At 40.4% G+C, this 18,643-nt stretch overlaps 1 protein-coding gene across 2 annotated transcripts in view; it reads left to right on the top strand.

The window, feature by feature from the left end:
* LOC126215381 (protein spindle-F) overlaps window positions 1-18,643 on the top strand; it is a 157,222-nt gene that overhangs the window by 117,271 nt on the left and 21,308 nt on the right. The window contains exons 6-7 of one of the 2 annotated variants that reach the window (XM_049942076.1): window positions 2,983-3,104; window positions 5,402-5,692. In XM_049942076.1, coding sequence (XP_049798033.1) covers window positions 2,983-3,104; window positions 5,402-5,692 — 413 coding nt within the window. Of the gene's footprint in view, window positions 1-2,982; window positions 3,105-5,401; window positions 5,758-18,643 lie in introns of both variants that reach the window. The other variant, XM_049942075.1, reaches the window with a different exon arrangement.

Genomic DNA, 18,643 nt, shown 5'->3' with positions numbered 1-18,643 from the left:
CGGTTCGGGCCGGTTTTATGTGCGCCACTCTGTATATTTAAACTTGATACATCTACTCATTACTGTGAAAAACAGTTCTCGACATTCAGATAGACAGACACCAAAGCGATCCTATGAGGGTTCTCTTTTTACAGATGAGGCACGAAACCCTAATGAGAATAGTTTCAAATGTTTCTCATGTTCTGTGTATATCCTCAGAGTACCGTCATTGTTGGAGTTGAAGAATATCTGTGACAAAGGAGTGTTTTGTACTGTGCCAGAATTATTGTTAATAATGAAAAGGATAGTTGCTACTCACCATATAGCACCACTTTACCATTCCCCACCCTATACCCTGCTATTCCTCCCCTCCTGACCCCTGCCTCTTCCTTACCCCCACCACCTGGTTGCCTCTCCCATCATGCGCTGCTGCTTGTAGTGACTTCAGCAGCCAGAGACCATGGTCGTGTGTGTGTGTGTGTGTGTGTGTGTGTGTGTGTGTGTGTGTCTCTATACCTGACAAAGGCCTTAATGGCCGAAAGCTATAATTGTGTTGATCTTTTTGTTGTGTCTATTGAGACTCAGCATCTCCGCTCGTGTTCCATATTTTAGAGAAAAAGCATCGATTCTGAAAAATAATGCTAACCAAAAGAATACAACCGAGATTAAAACTTGATTGCTGTTGCAAAGATACTTGTCATGTTTGACAATGATCAGAAAGGAATTTTGTAAGGAAATACGCGATCTATAGTTAGTTATAATTTTGAATAGATAGCTGACATTGAATGTAATTTTGATTACAGAATAATAAATTCTGGCTCCCAGCCCAAAAGCGAGGAAACACTTAAAATTGTTAATTATGAAATTGAAACTAAAATTTTGTAAATAATCTCAAATGTGAAGGTAGGCAGTAGAGGAACAGAAGTGCACACGTGTGAACTTTGAATGGAACAGCCACTTATGAAAAAGTGCATTTAAGTCAGTTACTAAAGTACGGGAATTCCTTATAATTAATAGAGCTCATCAATGACTGCACAAGATGTGAATGTACTTAGCAACACCACTCATTGTAATGCTATTTGTCGTCAGGTTTTGTGAAGCAAATAGCCTCAACTAAGCACTGTTTTGTAATAAATAAGATTATAATGACTTTATTAACTAACAGCAATGACTTTGGCAACATCAATATTACTAAAATAGCTTTAATATTTGCAAACATGCAACAAAATGATAGTAGTCATTTTAGTAAAAATTTTCTTTAGTATCAGTTTGAAGTTACTTTCAGTTTTTTGAAGTTACTTTCAGTTTTTTGAAGTTACTTTCAGTTTTTTGAAGTTACTTTCAGTTTTTTGAAGTTACTTTCAGTTTTTTGAAGTTACTTTCAGTTTTTTGAAGTTACTTTCAGTTTTTTGAAGTTACTTTCAGTTTTTTGAAGTTACTTTTACTTTGCACAGCTTTACTCTGTTACTGAAAAATTCCAGTACGAACACCGCAATGCACAATGAGCTTTAGTTAATTATTACTGCACCTAGTTTTATGAACTGATTGATTTTAAGCCAACTGAACCTGCAAGTACAATTTAATTTCTCTCAGTTGGAATAATATTATGTCTATCATTTATGATTTACTCGGTAATAATGGTGAAAATATAGGATCATTCCAAAGGTTAGTGAAGTGGGATAATCAATTACAGGGCTCAACCTTACTTTGTGCCGAGTTGCAGATGGTGCGACATAGTAATGCATTCGGTGGCAATATTTTATTGGTTACAGGCTCTTCTTTTCAACTAACAACTTTTTATATATTTGGCCACACAGTATTCTTCTTCCAATACTTCAATTGCCAATTTTTATTGCACGATTTGTACTGTGACCAGACTTGTGTGATTGCTCATCCATTTATCATCTCTTACCATACTCAAAACACCGTATCGACAGTACGCACTTCATTAAGTACCCGACTATTGCCATTGTGCGTCCGTACTTCACCGTGGATAACTTGCAACTATTCCACCTCTCTGTCCTGCAGGCACTTGCATCTTGCAATATTATTGCCATACCTGAATTTGTCAGTGTTTCTACCACAAAGTTTTACAGTAGTTCTTCGTCATTACAATACAGTTTTTTAGCAGTGAACATTTGCAAAATTAATGAAGTACATACATACCCTCCAAATTACATTAGAATTAAGAAATTATTTAATTGGCAGTTATGAGGCTTTATGTTGTAACTATATAAGTTTTTTCATTGCAGTTGAGGAAAACAAATGCCGTTGACACAAAATGGTACATATTTAGAATACTTTTTAATTCCACATTTGCAGAGGAGGAGTCAACATTATTGCTAAAAGAATATTAGAAATAAAATAATATACAAATCAGATGTCAAGTGGAATTTTTTATCTTTTTATTCCCATTACCTTTGTCGAACACAAAATAGGCTCTGTTTTGGTTATTTGCTGTCTTATCACAGATGTGTTTAATTTTGACACGCTTCCGTGAAGTCGTAAGTTGTGCAAAAAATTCAGTCAGTCAGGTAACTGGTAATGTGGTACAGTGTGCACCTAAAGGCTCCATTAGGGTTTTAATTTGGAAATTAAGAGAATTTCCTGTTAATGCCAGTTGCTCGATTTTGTACACATTTGTAGCTTAGAGTATTTATCGGATCTTCTGCTTTTCCTGTTCCGTATCTCATTAAACATTTGAAACGTGCTCAATTGAACAATTACGTAAAGGTGATAGTTGCTCTCCTTTGTGCTATGTACTTAATTCTAAACTTAAATAATTTTAATCTGATTACACTACTATAGATAAACTTAATTTTGCATTCTGTATATGCCATTTCATCTGTCAAGTGTGAAGCACACATTAAATTTCACATCTCGTGTCGATTTGGTATTGCAAAGAGGACGTGGTAGTTTTACTGAAATATGATATTTGTGTTAGGTTGGAAATATTGTATTTTGATGATCAAACTGAGCCATTCGTTCTCTGACCTTTTGTAGTGTGGTGCAAGGAATGTGAGGAGCGGCGACAGGAACAAGGCCAGCTGGATAGCCTGAAACTCTGGGGCAGCGGAGACGAACGCGCGTCCTCTGCTGACGGCACTGACGTCCACTCGCAGCAGGTCAGCCATTCCAGGGTACCACTTACATTATGTGATGAAAGAAAAGTAAGAGCAATACATGTACTCCTGTGTCCAGGCTTTGTAATATTCGCAAGGAGAGGTCCCCAGCAGTGGGATCGATTTTCCAAAAATATGTATATGGCGATGTAGTTCAAAGTTTGAGGAATCACATTCTGCAGCCATTCACCCTGGTGGTCCCTCATTTGTGAGTAATCAGTAAAAATAAATAAATAAATTTGGAATTTTGCTGGTAGGTTTAAAAAAAGTAACAATTTAGAGACCACTTGAATAGCATAATGGTTAACATTGTGATATTACATCCAAAAGTTTGTCGGTTTGACTCTCATCGTTGTTGTTGTCGTCTTCAGTCCTGAGACTGGTTTGATGCAGCTCTCCATGCTACTCTATCCTGTGCAAGCTTCTTCATCTCCCAGTACTTACTGCAACCTACATCCTTCTCAATCTGCTTTGTGTATTCATCTCTTGGTCTCCCTCTACGATTTTTACCCTCCACGCTGCCCTCCAATACTAAATTGGTGATCCCTCAATGTCTCAGAACATGTCCTACCAACCAATCCCTTCTTCTAGTCAAGTTGTGCCACAAGCTCCTCCTCTCCCCAATTCTATTCAGTACCTCGTCATTAGTTATGTGATCAACCCATCTAATCTTCAGCATTCTTCTGTAGCACCACATTTCAAAAGCTTCTATTCTCTTCTTGTCCAAACTATTTATTGTCCATGTTTCACCTCCATACATGGCTACACTCCATACAAATACTTTCAGAAACGACTTCGTGACACTTAAATCTTTACTCGATGTTAACAAATTTCTCTTCTTCAGAAACTCTTTCCTTGCCATTGCCAGTCTACATTTTATATCCTCTCTGACTCTCATCAGGTGCACTGAAATTTTTTGGTTTTAAATCTTTGTCGAAATCGCTCCAGTCGCTATTTTTATTCGGTTAATTCGTTTACATGCAATTTCCTTTATTTGTATTCCTTTGTCATGTCATTTAAATAACATTTTAACTTTCTCAATTGTTCATTCTTTTTCCACGAGTAAACTTTATACACGAGAATTTAATTATTTTTATTTATCTACCATAATATCTAAACATTTGAAAGTGCTGATCAGTCAGTTGAAAAACAAAAGATGAAATAATATTCTTACATTGGCGGTGCAGTTATGTCAGGAATATATTTTTCCTTTCAAGATGTACATCTTTTTGGATGGCTATCATCATACAAACATTTAAATTATAAATTCCTATTCCACTGTGGACAAAATAATGTGGATGATGCTGATGATTCGACAAAAACAGGGATTATAAGTAAAATGAGATTCAAGCAAAATGAGAAATAGAAATAATAAATACAATAACATGGACAAAAAGTAAGATGATAAAATGAGAGGAATTACATCAAAGCAATAATCAAAATCACATGAGCAAGGATTCAAAGTGGGAAAAGACTGGGAAGAAAAAAACATAGGGGCAAATGATGATTTCATATGACAACTAATATGATGTGACAAATGAACAGGAACAAAATAGATTTTAACCAATTAATTGAATAAAAATAATGATTAGCACCATTTTGATAAAGGTTTAAAAATTTAAAGTACCTCACAAGATTTGAACCTATAACCTTCTGTGTGTGAGGTTAGTACCTTCACGATTACACTATGCAATTGGTCTGTGACCTGTTACAATTTTTCTAAAGCTATAGAACATCACATGAAATTCCGATTTTTTTTTTTTTGTCGATTACTCACGAATTAGGCCCCACCGGGGTGAATGGCTGCTGGGTGTGATTTCTTGGAGCTTAAGCTACACCACGATGTAGATTGTTTCAAAAAATCAAATCCAGCAGCTGTCTGCTTGTGTCTGTGTATGTGCGGATGGATATGTGTGTGTGTGTGCGCGAGTGTATACCTGTCCTTTTTTCCCCTAAGGTAAGTCTTTCCGCTCCCGGGATTGGAATGACTCCTTACCCTCTCCCTTAAAACCCACATCCTTTTGTCTTTCCCTCTCCTTCCCTCTTTCCACATGAGGCAACAGTTTGTTGCGAAAGCTTGAATTTCGTGTGTATGTTTGTGTTTCTTTGTGTGTCTATCGACCTGCCAGCACTTTCGTTCGGTAAGTCACATCATCTGTGTTTTTAGATTCATTGTATTGTTTCATATCCCTACATATTACCTTTTACGAATTCGTAGCCAGACCACTGACAATTCTTACATTGCATTAAGCTTTGCATTTGTATAGTCTCACAAATAATTTTTGTCGCACGTGTTGCAGATGACCGAATCGCACAACGTATCCGAAGTACGACCGCCTCCAGACTCCGGTGCTACAGGAGCGACCGGCGACATAGTGTCGGCCGGCACGTCCACCGTTTCGAGGTACACGCAGTGCCCACGAGAGGAGTTTGCGGCGCGGCCGATACGACACGAGTTACCCGAAGGAGAGTCGGAGCTGTGCGAGAAATTGTGCCCCCTCTGCTCGAAGGTGTACGGGCCGGAATATTCGTTCGAGGAGTTCCAAGAGCACGTGATGGACCACTTCCCAGAAAATGATGAAGACGGAGAGGTGACTGACAACTACGTGCTCCTCTAGCCCACTGTCGGCTGGAGTGGCCACTTCAGCTTTTGCATGTGTGTATACGCTGTAGCAGTGTGTAGAGTGTAATTAATACTGTACCTTCTGTAAGATATGTGGTGGTAAAGATGAAATTATTATGGTGGTCTTAAATTATCAGTATTAAATTTCTACTGTGTGAGCAATAGAATACCTGTTTATACTGTTTATACTGGTGTACAAGTTCAAAGCATTTTTTCCCGAGTTTAATAAATGCGACAGAGATACGAAGAGACCGTAGTCGTCAATAATATATCCTCTTTCGTAATTTTACAACAGTCTGCCGAGGCTGGGGTAACTTTTTGATTCTGCGGCTGTAAGAATCGCGCGGTATCGAGGCGAAGAACTCGCATTTTCATCCGGATAGGAGGTTTCTCGAAGGTTATTCGATAGAGAGCAGGAAAGGCGAAAATCTGAGGACTCGATATCTGGTGAACGAGATGGGTGCGGAATGACTTCCCAACTCGAGTCGTACGTTGTGTTTTTTGTCAGTCTATCAGAATCGGGCAGGCGTTATCGTGGCACAGCATCACTTCGTACAGTCTTCCAGGTTGTTTTTCTCGGTGTCTCAGTTGTTGACAATAAATGTCAGCAGTGACAGTTACACCTCAGGGAAGCACACGCCGTCGTTGCTCCAGATGCATAACATTATTTTTTGGATGCACGCAGGTCTTTTGCATGGGGAGTTGCTGCTTTGTTTGGGCTCAACTATTACTTTCTTTTCCTCCTGTTACCATAAAGACACCATTTCTCAGCCATCACCAATAACAATACAGGATAGGAATGGTCGGTTTGTTCATAGCCAACAGACGAGGAGCCAGCAGAGATCCATATACGGACACCCGCTGATTTTTGTGATTTTGGTTTAGAGCGTGCTGTGTCCGTACACCCAATTTTGTAACCTTCCCCGTCGGATTCAAATGTTGCACAATTGTGGGATAATCACAGTTCATCACATTTGCAAGTACACGGACAATGATCGTTGTGGATTAATGTGTTTAAACGATCTTCATCAAACCCTAAAGGTCTTCACGATCGTGGAGACTCATTACAATTTTATTGATTTTCCTTAAAATGAAAAGACCATTTTCTTGCCACGTTCTGTCCAGTGGCATTATCCCCGTACGTGGCACAAATGTTAATGGCTGCCTCCATTGCTACCACCCCTCTGTTGACCTCAGACAGAAGAGTATGTCAGAAATGTTCACGTTTCTCCACTTGGCACTCCATTTTCTAGTCTTCACAGCTTCACACACTATAAACAGCAACAGTGAACTACAAACACGAAAGTCCAATTAAGAAATAAACCCACAGCAACTGGAATACCAGCAAGGAGAACAGAACCGCTACAAACTTATGCTCCTACCTAATAACTTCCTGCCCCCTCGGAAAAATCTTGTAAAGTAGCTTCAGTGAACGGAGTAACTATTGTTCGGGACTGAGGACCCTGGTGCTTGACTCGGAAGTAACCAGCTGGAGCTTTTTCGATGGGAAAAATGGTCAGAAACTGTCTAAAGTGGGATTGGGGCGTATTGTCATAAACTTGCCTAACTGCACCATTGTCTCGTGGAATGAAGGGATTTGATTGTCTGTCAGATGAAAAAAAAAAAAATGGTAGACTATTAATACAGTACCCCTCTCCTCCCTTGTTTAAAAAAATTTAAACCAAGCACTGTGCTCTAGACTAGTATTGTTTAAACCAATTTGCAGACAAATGGTACTAAAGGACTGGTGGTTTAAATACAAGGGTTGAATGAAAAGTAATGCCTCCACCTTTGTTAATAGGGTTTGGAAGGGAATATTTTAATAAATCAAATGCAGAAATAATCCTTAGAATGTGGTCTTTAATTACCAATATTCACTTTTCCTTATAATCACCAGCCAATTGGATCATTTCTGCCAACGATTAACAAGTTTTCTGAAGCCGTCACCGAAGAAGTCGACACTCTGTTTCTGCAACCACAGTCTCACAGTTCTCTCGACGTCTTCATCGGAAGCGTAATGACGTCCCCGCAGATCGTCTTTCATTATCGGGAACAGACGGAAGTCAGACGGTGGTAAATCTGGACTGTATGGAGGGTGCCATACGGTGGTGAGATCCTGTCTGAAGTTCTGCTGTGGTTTGGCATTGTCATGCTGCAGGAAAACATTTCCCTTTTCCTTTCTGACCCTTGTTAGCTGTCATTTCAGAGTTCGCTCTGAATTTATTGTTGTTCCACGATCGAGAAAATCAACGCGGATAACACTATCTGTGTCCCGGAACATGATGGCCATGATATTTCCAGCTGTGGGCTGCATCTTGAATCTTTTTTTTTCTGGGGTGAGTTTCTGTGTCAATTTTCAGTAGACTGACGTTTCATCCCTGGGTCGTAATGGTCTACCCACATTTCATCTCCTGTCACAATTGAATGAAGAAAGGCGTCACCTTCATTCTCATAATGCAATAGGAGTTCCTGGCAAATATTCAAGTCTGTGCACTTTCATTTCAGTAGTCAGCATCCGGGGTACCCATTGTGCACAGATGTTCCGATAGCCAAACAAAGCAATAGTGTGACACACACGTTCTTGTGAATTGCCGATTGTGCTCGCAATTTCTCTCTGAATGATACGACGATCGTCCTGAATCGACCTGTCTACATTTTGCTTGTGAACTCGGTGGTTGCTGTCACAGGATGTCCAACTCTTTGTTTGTTCCCGCCTCAACATCTTTAAACGTACTTGCCTCGACAGAATCACCGTAAACTGCTCTCGTTCTGTGACGAATCTCCTTTGGGGTGACACCGTCTGCTGTTAAGAACTCGATGACTGCACATTGCTTAGATCGCATTGGCCGACCGTCTGCACAGGGTTCCATACTTTACACTGTAACGACAGAACCGTTCAATGCTAAGGCTTCCCGCCAACTGGAGCTGTAGAGAAGAGGCTATGAAACAAGCCGATACCTTCCGCATACAGATGCTGCCAACTGTTAAAGAGTTACAAAGGTGGAGCCATTACTTTTCAGTTGACCCTCGCAATAATGAGACGAGGATGTAAACTTTGGAACGTGAAAAAAAGAGAGAGGATAAGAAACCTAAATTTTCAATCAGTAGATCAGTATATCCCTATAATAGATTACGACAAAGTTTGTAGATTGGTACAGCTGCACTTACAGGCAAAGTATAGGTTCTCGTTATAGTTTCTATTTTGAGATGTTATCCTAACTTCAACAAATGTCGTAAAACTACCTCGAGCCTCCAATGATTCTCAAGCTTTTTGGTCTGTGATAATTATGTGTATTACAGCTAGGTGGGTGCAAATCTTGCACGTCTCTTTTGACAGTTCACAGACGCGGTCGTAATACGTGTGCAGCTCTGTGCCCTCAGCTCCAGTCCTTTTCTCTTTGTAGATTAGTAATAGCTACACAGTGTAGTTAGTGGAATTTGTGCCTATTTCCAAATTTGTGGAAACGTAATAAATTGGAAAAATGATAAGAATTGTAAGATATGTGCCACTTATTTTCCAGTGTTTAACAGAGTAGGAAATTCATTCCGTGTAATGCACATGTGAATATAAATGAGGATTGCAATATTTTCCGTAAAAGATTACTGGATTTTTCCTTAGCCTTCCCGACATCGACGACACACGAGGTTTTCTACAAAATACACTCGATACAAAAACACTTTGCGTCGAAGAGTTAAATACGAAGAAACTTGTGCACAGTACAGAATTGTATGGCTTGTGTTCCTTAAGGATACTAATGAAACTTTGAAACGTGAGACAGGCCACTGTTCAGGCTTGTTAGCTTAGCTACTTATTATACTTTATTAGAATGTAGCTCTATCCAAACGGTTTGTATTTTTTGGGTTTCGAAATAGAGACGTATGCTATAAATTGCTTACCAGTTGTGTTCCTGCTGCCTGAACGAATTGAGAATGTCAACTGGCAGTGTGCGCACACACCTAAAAGCCACCTGCCTTCTGTGTCTCATTTCTCACTACAAATAAAAGCACAAAACAAACAAGTAGCAGGTGCAAAGGGTGGTCACTGTCACAGAATGGAAATACAGTACTGAGAGAAGTCGCAGCTGCACAGTTTCAAGTATAATGCGTATTCACACCAAAATTGGCCGTAAGAGGGCGGCAGCCCGACAATCTCTGCCCGAATGGAGACGGAGGACACTTTGTGGCAAATGTTCCACGTACTGCCCAGTACACGTGGCAGAATGACGCTATCGGGTGGAGCGTCAGCTCCGAGGGCACTCCGTTGCGTGCGTGCCCGAAAGGCTTCCCGCGAAAGGCTCGTACGGGGCGGGTCACGAGACACTGCTGTAGACGTGTCTACACTGAAAGTGGCCACTCGAAGACACAGTACGTAGTCAGCCCAGAAAGTTGCTACGACAGACAGATAAAATTGGATGTCGGTGTATTAATGCTTTTATTCAGGTTTCTAGCTTATTATTCTCTCTCACACCAGAAGTTTTTCAAAAGCAATTATTTAAATATAATTGGTTGGTCACCGGTTTTTGAAAGTCAGTAATGATCCGCAGATTGGGCCCTCTTCAGAGGATGCCCCAATTTTTGGAAAAGAAATTGGGCCCCATGTTTCCAACTCCAGTGAGCACAGGGTATCGGGTGCGCTTGTCAACTGACGGTCACTGAGACTTGTTTGGTAACTGCAGTTAGGATAGTTCTGGCAGAATGTGAATACTTTAGTAGTACAGGGCACCACTCGCGTACTAGTAGAACGGTCGAGTCGTGGACAGCCACACAAAAACCCTTTCCGTGCAGCTACGTGGTGCCAGCTGAGTGTACGTTGTGTGGCATTCAGATACAGCACGAGCTGATCTTCACTTTGCTAAACGTTCGGTCAGTTGGAACCTTTTTTGAGGAGGCAATCTGTCATCTTGTAAAACTTCCTCGTAATAGTCGGGCACAGTTTTGTTGTTTGCTTCAGTTTATTTCATTGTACATATTCACTATTGTTATGTCTGCACTATAACACAACAAATATTCCGTGATAACCAAATTTATTTGATCTTCTGTCACTCAAAACAAAACTTAAGTTCGACTACACAACACTTCGCTGGCTGTAGCACCGAGGAGAAATCAGAGTCACTAGTAGAGAATACGAGTCCAAAACACTGCCAACCGGTCGATACCGACGTGTCGCAAGTTTCCAGCCGGGGACGCCACAGTACGGTTCGGTCGTCGTGAATCCGGCAGCCGGGTAGTAACACAGTCGTCGGCGAAGATCGAACTGGTTAAACGGGCTCGGGGAGCTCACTTAAATCCGCAGGTCCGGCCGATCGGAGTGTCGGTAGATGGCGCCCTTATATGGTTGCTCACTCTGGTGGCCAGGGCAGCCCGGCCAGGGTAATCCGTATCGATAGTGGTGTGTACGCTGCCGCTAACCCCGCGACGACGCGTTCACTTGCGCCAGTTGTCGACTTCGTGTGCCGCGCGTGTTGTAGCGCGCCGCGCCGAGTTGACGGCTGCTGTGCGGCAGCCGATACGACACTATCTTTCTGCATCTGCTTGAGGAAACGTGGGGACATTGTGAAAATGCTGTGAACAGTAGTTATGATAGTAATAATGTTTCCATTCTAGTTTTCTCATATTTGAAGCAAAATTTGATTGCTGCACACTGCCCCATTCTCTGCCAGAGACAAACACGATACAACAAAAGTACACTCCGTCCTTAACGAGCCAGTATTGCTCGCCAGTATTGCACCTTCGGGAAGCAAAATGTCTGGTACTGCCAGTAGACACGTATAAAACTAGTGACATCCTATCTAAATTGAGGGAAGGAGTGTGTATTTCGATGATACAGTTCTGCAAACCTTAGGAGCAGATAGTGTGGGCTGCTCGCCTTCTATTTTGTTTGTACGTGTAGCACCCGAGGTCAAGTCCTGCACATCGTGGTGTATAAAGCAGACGGTACACGTCTCGGAAACAGTCTCAAAAATTGGCTTAAAACATTTAACGATCTGAGTGCCGTTTAGTATAAAATATGTTGAGCTACTCGAAAGAGGTGTCTAGTGTTCTAGTCGTAATCCTGAGATTGTCGGTTTAACTCTCACTAGATGTGAGTTTTAGATATTTACTTTTTGAATTTTATATTTGTTCCCAAATTAAAATTTTAACTAACAGATATTGAACTGTAGTTTTACTAATAAAAATAACTTTTTATTTTTAGCTATGAACACTGAGGAAATGATAGTGCTTGTAACAAATTAAAATTTGTGCCAAAATGCAAAACCTCGAATCTCGCTTTAATTTGCCAGGAAGTTTGATATCAGTGCACACTACACTGGAGAGTGAAAATTTCATTTTGGATAAAATACTTTGTTCTTTCTTGAGATTACAGACATAAGTAGTACATAAAATAAAGGAAAGACAACCACTCACTTATAGCTGACTGATACGTGGCCCATAGAACTATCATTTACACTAGCTTTTGAGCTAAAGTTGTCTAAGGAACTGATGACCTTGCAATTTAGTCCCTTTAATTTACAAACCAACCAGCCAACATCATTCTCTAGCTAAAGTACATACATACACGGACACTAAAACGCTCACGGTTGCGGTGAGTGTGAGCATTTGGTGTCCGTGTGTTTGAATGTATATGTACTTCTGCTAGAGAAAGATCAAGAGCTTGAAAGCTAGTGTAGATACTGTATGCTGTTGGGTGTTTCTATTTGCCACTTGTCAGTATGCTTTGAGTGAGTGCTTGCCTGTCCTTTCCAATTATTGTTATATTATAAAACAAGTATATAGATGCTGTGACTTACCAAACGAGAAAGCGCTGGTAGATAGACACAATAAAAAACACTCAAACACACACACAAATTTCAAGCTTTCGGAACCCACGCTTGCTTCATCTCTCTCTCACACACACACACACACACACACACACACACACACACGTACAAACACAAGCAGACATTGATATATAAATTTTGATTTATCGATAAGGAACTTTTCATTTTTGTACTAAATTTTAATTCCTTGTGACCACACATTTTGTGTAGTTACTGATTAAAAGCTGCATCTAGGTAGAACTGAACTGACAAAACAATTACGAGATTAAAACACTATGTGGAGAACAATAGCTCATATTTTATTTATTTATTTTGTACTTAGCAGAGCTCCAAGATCTTGATAATAGATTTTTTTAGTGTTTTTTGAGAAGTGCATAGTACTGCTTTAGGAGATTGATGTCCAGGCATGGATATTCAAATCTTATAAAGACAAAGAAAATGAAAGATTCTGTAAGATCTAGTAGTATCTAGTAGTATCTGTGTGTTTGGCAGCAGATATGTTTAACAAAAGTTTTGTGTGGAGTTGTAACTGTTTTAACAGAAATGTTACATAGTGCATCGTGCTTATACAACTGACATACTGATCTAAACACGATAATGTCCTCGATTTGTTCGTCAGGAACAGAGAAATCTGGGCCTCGAATGTTTGAAGTGTATTAACTATGTAAATGTTATAAATTTATGACTTGTATTTAGTAAATATACCTTTTAGAATGTATTAAATTCAAAATATGGGAACCATTTTCTTGAGAGATAGGAAAGGAATACCAACTTGGTAAAGGTAGCTGTCACACTCTGGGGTCCGGACAGGTCTCTGGTCCGGCCTCTCGCCTCTCAGGATTGGTGATCTGCGTAACTGAACAGTCGGTACTCCTGCGAAGTTCGAACCTCGCAGCAAAACATCCCCGTTTTTCAAATTCCACATAGGTGTGCATCCCTACTTTCCCGGACTGCAGTGTTTGGAGAAATTTTGTGGTGGAGAATGGATTTGTCGAATCCTAACACACATTTCCAGAACCAAATTTTTGGTTGGTAAGGTAGACTGAGCTGAGACACATATTTGCTCACAAGCTCATCAGGTAATTTTCTGGGAAGCCAGCACAGAGACGGAAAACGAAGGGCAAGTCCGGAGACACTCGAGAACTTCTCGACGTACTTCTCGTAAAGTGTGGGACGTGGCACTAACGGGAACGTAAACGTACTTCCGACGTCATTCGATTGCGCAGTACTCTCGACAGTACGAGGGCACTGCCGAGCTCGGGGTCTCGCAGAATGGGCCGATAGAGCGCTCGATATATTTCGTCGCGTATAACACTGTTTGGCAAATGCCGTCATCAGATCTGTAATTAAAAGTAAAGGAACATAAAAATGGGAGGTGTTTGCTATACATTATTTGGTTACAGAAGATAAAAAAAATGTTTCAAACAAAGGAAAGTCCAGGCTGTAACATCAAAAATATTAGAAAAAGGATACATTACTACTCACCGTAAATGTGACACATAGAGTTTCAGACGGGCACAGTGAGAAGATTGTTACACGTGAGCTATTGGCCAAAACATTCTTCAGAAAATAAAAATGCACACACACGTACACAAGCGAGCACACCTCACAGACAGACGACCACTATCTCCGACCGTTCTGACCGGAATGCGACACGTGGAACGGGAGGAACTGTTCGACGCTTTTAAGCTTCGGTCGGGTCGGAAAAGCTGGAGGTAGCGGTCGTGTCTGTGAGGTCTGTTTGCATTTTTAAATGTGTGTGCGTTTTTATTTTCCGAAGAAGCCTCTGGCTAAAAGCTGATGTGTAAAAGTCTTTGCACTGTGCCTGTCTGAAACTCACTGTATCATCTTTACAGTGAGGAGCAATCTATCCTCTTCATAATAATGTTGAACATTGAATGTTTGTAATTTTTAAGTGTGTCTGTCAATTTAAAAGTATGAATGAAATGAAAAGAAAAATTTAAGGCAACGACTCCCACACTAGAGCCACCCCTCGACTTGAGCACTTGTAGAGGTCAGTTAGCAGATGCCACCTTGCTTATATTGACATTGGCACTGAACACTGTGTGTGTGTGTGTGTGTGTGTGTGTGTGTGTGTGCTTTTTGGGGGTGGTAGCAAGTGAACTTTGTTCGTTAAATCTTAATTATAGATCTGATGATGCCAGTAACTTGAAAACTGTCATGCAACAAGATGTGGACTCTATTTGGTACGTAACAAATATTCGGTGTGGCACACTTACAATACTAAACCTCACGTCAGAAAAACTTAACAATTTGCCATTCGGAGAATGGTAAAATACGAGGGGTGTTTGATAAGTAATACAACAGATCTTTTCCTCGGCCAGTTTCGGTTGAAAAAATGCAGAATTCGTTGTGGACATCGGCCCCTGTAGTTTCGTGAAATTGCAGTAGGTGGCAGGCTATGCACAGATTTCAATATGGAGTCTGTAACAGAGGTGCATTTTGAGTAGAGACATGTCACTGAGTTTCTTCTGGCAGAAAAACAGAGCACTGCAGATATTCGTACGCACTCGCTCGATGTCTACGGAGACCTGGCATCGAACAAAAGCGCGGTCAGTTGCAGGGTAAGGCATCTGTCATCGTTGCAACGATTGTGTAAATTGTGGAATTCTTTTAGATAAGCTAAATCATTATGGTTTGAGGGGGGGGAGTGTACAAATGTTTAATTCATACTTAACTGGAAGAATGCAGAAAGTTTAAATAAGTGGTTCATGTAATGTTAAAACAACAGCTGATTCCTCAAACTGGACGGCTAACAAGTACGGGGTCCCACAGGGTTTGGTCTTAGGTCCTTTGCTGTTCTTCATATGCATTAATGACTTACCGTTCCACATTGATGAAGACGCAAAGTTAGTTCTTTTTGCTGATGATACAAGTATAGTAATAACATCCAAAAACCAAGAACTAAGTGATGTAATTGTAAATGATGTTTTTCACAAAATTATTAAGCGGTTCTCAGCAAACGGACTCTCTTTAAATTTTGATAAAACACAGTATATACAGTTCCGTACAGTAAATGGCACAACTCCAGTAAAGATATAGACTTTGAACAGAAGTCTGTAGCTAAGGTAGAATTTTCAAAATTTTTAGGTGTGTCCATTGATGAGAGGTTAAACTGGAAGCAACACATTGATGGTCTGCTGAAACGTATGAGTTCAGCTTCGTATGCTATTAGGGTTATTGCAAATTTTAGTACAAGAATCTCAGTAAATTAGCTTACTATGCCTACTTTCATTCACTGCTTTCGTACGGCATCATATTCTGGGGTAATTCATCGTCGAGTAGAAAAGTATTCATTGCTCAAAAACGTGTAATCAGAATAATTGCTGCAGCCCACCCACGGTCATCCTGCAGACATCTATTTAAGGATCTAGGGATCCTCACAGTAACCTCACAGTATATATATTCACTAATGAAATTTGTTGTTAATAATCGAACGCAGTTCAAAAGTAATAGCAGTGTGCATAGCTATAACACCAGGAGAAAGGGTGATCTTCACTATGCAGGGTTAAATCTGACTTTGGCACAGAAAGGGGTAAATTATGCTGCCACAAAAGTCTTTCGTCACCTACCAAACAGCATCAAAAGCCTGACAGATAGCCAACTAACATTTAAAAATAAATTAAAAGAATTTCTAGATGACAACTCCTTCTACTCATTGGCTGAATTTTTAGATATAAATTAAGAGGGGGGGGGGAGGGGGGGGGGGGGAAGGGGAAGAAAAAAAGAGAGAGAAAAAAAGAAAAAAACAACAACAACAACTTAAACATTAGTGTCATGCAATATTTTGTGTAATGTAATATCTTGTACAGACATCTTTTATTAACCTGATGTGTTCCACATCATTACGAAGTGTCGTATTCATGATCTATGGAACAAGTATTAATCTAATCTAATCTAATCTCGCGCAGACCTGTCTGATCTCCCATGTGCCATCCGGCCACACAGACCTGTGACTCTGACAGTGTTGCAACGTGCGGACACTTTCATTCGAGATGATGGACTGATCACAGTTGGACACCTCACTGCACAACTGGATGTCTCTGTTAGTAGTGTGGACCCACCGGTTGAGGCACTCGAAGGTGTGTGCCCGCTCAGTTCCTCACTTCCTAACAGGACACCGTAAATAGCAACAAATGACTATCTGTGCGCAATTCTTGTGCATTATGAGACTGTGACGTTTTTTGTCGAACACTGTCACGGACGATGAAATGTGTGTTCACCACTTTGAACTGGAAACGAAGTGGCAACTTGTGGAGTAGCGCCACACCACCTCTCGCGAAGAAAAAGTTCGAAGCTGACGTTGAAGTCGTGGTGATGGGTCCTGGGACTCTAAATTGGTTATTCTGTTTAATGTAATGATATTAAGAAAAGGAAAGTTGCCACACACCATATAGCATAGATGCTGAGTTGCAGATACCGTATTTACTCGAATCTAAGCCGCACCTGAAAAATGAGACTCGAAATAAAGGGGGGAAAAAAAAAAAAAATTCCCGAATCTAACCCGCACCTGAAATTCGAGACTCGAAATTCAAGGGGAGAGAAAAGTTTTAAGCCGCACCCTCCAAATCGAAACAAAGTTGGTCCATTGTAATACGAGACACAATATAGGTCGAATGAGAGACGATACAGCTACAGTAGTTTGGTTCGAGTCGTAAGCTTAGCAGTTAAGCTTTACCAGGTAGCCATTGCTATGCGCCAGATGCTCCGTCTGTATTTATACGGGTACCCTTCCTTTTTCACGTGCTTCGTCTGGTTTGAATCGATTGCTTATTTTGCTTTGATCTGATAAGTGCCGTTTTCTTTGTTGTAGGTGTTTACGTCACTCTAAGCTGAAAATGCATTACTGTACTGCGTCATGCATTGTTTGTTGAATTTTGATAGTGCGTGTTTACGGCCCGTCACCGCTCGCGGCATGTCTTGCTTTTGTGCGTGCTACTGCCGCTTACAATAAAAAAAAAAAATAAATAAAAAAATAAAAAAAAGGGGGGGGGGAGGAAGAGGAATCATCTCATTAGCGAAACAATGGCAAGAGACTGCTATTTGTTGTTACTGCTGCTTTCTTTGATAATGATCAACAAGAACCAAATAATAGACTGCGTATGATAGAACAACTTCTGAACGAGAGTTAGGTGAAAATTTTTCTCCGTTTGAAAATCTTTGCGGCTGCTTCCTTAGAACATCAAATTCTGCACAGAAATTAGTCATCTTAGATTTAAAAATCGAGTCAGTTGCCGTGCTTCATTTCTTACTGTATCACTATTAGACATAAGAATAATACGAATATAAACATGATGTTGTTGTTGTTGTTGTTGTTGTTGTGGTCTTCAGTCCTGAGACTGGTTTGATGCAGCTCTCCATGCTACTCTATCCTGTGCAAGCTTCTTCATCTCCCAGTACCTGCTGCAACCTACATCCTTCTGAATCTGCTTAGTGTATTTATCTCTTGGTCTCCCTCTACGATTTTTACCCTCCACGCTGCCCTCCAATGCTAAATTTGTGATCCCTTGATGCCTCAAAACATGTCCTACCAACCGATCCCTTCTTCTAGTCAAGTTGTGCCACAAGCTCCTCCTCTCCCCAATTCTATTCAATACATCCTCATTAGTTATGTGATCAACCCATGTAATCTTCAGCATTCTTCTGTAGCACCACATTACGAAAGCTTCTATTCTCTTCTTGTCTAAGCTATTTATCGTCCACGTTTCACTTCCATACATGGCTACACTCCATAAAAATACTTTGAGAAATGACTTCCTGACGCTTAAATCTATACTTGATGTTAACAAATTTCTCTTCTTCAGAAACAATTTCGTTGCCATTGCCAGTCTACATTTTATATCCTCTCTACTTCGACCATCATCAGTTATATTACTACCTAAATAGCAAAACTCCTTTACTACTTTAAGTGTCTCATTTCCTAATCTAATACCCTCAGCATCACCTGATTTAATTTGACTACATTCCATTATCCTCGTTTTGCTTTTGTTGATGTTCATCTTATATCCTCCTTTCAAGACACCGTCCATTCCGTTCAACTGCTCTTCCAAGTCCTTTGCTGTCTCTGACAGAATTACAAT

The sequence above is a fragment of the Schistocerca nitens genome, chromosome 12 (genome assembly GCF_023898315.1).
Source record: "Schistocerca nitens isolate TAMUIC-IGC-003100 chromosome 12, iqSchNite1.1, whole genome shotgun sequence".
In the NCBI taxonomy this organism is placed as follows: domain Eukaryota; kingdom Metazoa; phylum Arthropoda; class Insecta; order Orthoptera; family Acrididae; genus Schistocerca; species Schistocerca nitens.
Note: the sequence above shows the minus strand (reverse complement) of the source record. Positions and strands in the feature narration are given on the sequence as shown.